The sequence below is a fragment of the Sinocyclocheilus rhinocerous genome, unplaced genomic scaffold (genome assembly GCF_001515625.1).
Source record: "Sinocyclocheilus rhinocerous isolate Xijiao unplaced genomic scaffold, SAMN03320098_v1.1 scaffold5634, whole genome shotgun sequence".
Lineage (NCBI taxonomy): Eukaryota > Metazoa > Chordata > Actinopteri > Cypriniformes > Cyprinidae > Sinocyclocheilus > Sinocyclocheilus rhinocerous.
Window position 1 is genome coordinate 19,476 of NW_015623691.1, and position 921 is coordinate 20,396.

The following is a 921-nucleotide window of genomic DNA, read 5'->3' on the forward strand; positions in this document are numbered from 1 at the left end:
GTATATTGTTAGAAAATTTTTCTATTTTAAATAAATGCTCTTCTTTTTAACTTTTTATGCATCAAAGAATCCTGAAAAAAAGTATCACAGCTTCCAAAAAAATATGAAGCAGCACAACTGATAATAAATCAGCATATTATACTGATTTCTGAAGATCATGTGACACTGAAGACTGCAGTAATGATGCTGAAAATACAGCTGCGCATCACAGAAATATATCACAGTTTAATGTATATTAAAATAGAAAAACATTATTTTACATCATAATAATATTTCACAATATTACATTTTTTCCTGTATTTTTGATCAAATAAATGCAGCCTTGATGAGCAGAAGAGACTTCTGTAAAAACATTAAAAATCGTTCTGATCCCAAACTTTTGACCGCTAGTGTATCTCTCTCAATGCTGAATCTAGTCACAGTTGATAGTAATAATGAATGTAATAGAAATGCTCACTGCAGAATGGAGACGCTTTATTAGTTTGGAAATATGTCCTGGTTTGTCCCAGCTGCACCAGTGTGTCCCTCCAGCGCACAGCATCATAACCTGCACAGTGCAATGACAGCACGTCTGTCTGAGAACAGGCGACCGATCGCATTAAACTCAGAGCTTACTCAGTTTACCCAGAACAGGGCATCCGTCCGGCGTGAACTTCCCACAGTCCATGCACTCCCCGTCCCGGAAGAGTGTGTAGGAGTCACAGGGGTACGCGGTGATGGGACAGGAGCCGCTGATGGAGCTCATGTAGAGGAACACTGACCTCTGATGGTCACACTTGAAATACTCTGAGCCTGTGGAGCATTACACAGGAGTTTTCTAACAATCTGAAATGTTTAAAACCTACTGACTTCTGCAGTGTATAAATACACGGGGTCAAAGGGTTTAAGCATAAAAACAATAAGTGTAATACTGCTTTAAAT

The 921-nt window shown here is 38.5% G+C and overlaps 1 protein-coding gene across 1 annotated transcript in view; it reads right to left on the reverse strand.

Annotated features, from left to right (window-relative positions):
* Positions 1 to 796, reverse strand: part of LOC107730914 (lipase member H-like) — a gene marked incomplete at its 5' end in the record, with an annotated part of 3,930 nt that extends 3,134 nt beyond the window's left edge. Inside the window, 2 exons of the mRNA XM_016541907.1 lie at positions 458 to 547; positions 625 to 796. Of these exons, the coding sequence (XP_016397393.1) occupies positions 458 to 547; positions 625 to 796 (262 nt within the window). The remainder of the gene's footprint in view (positions 1 to 457; positions 548 to 624) is intronic.
* Positions 797 to 921: the final 125 nt, after the last annotated feature.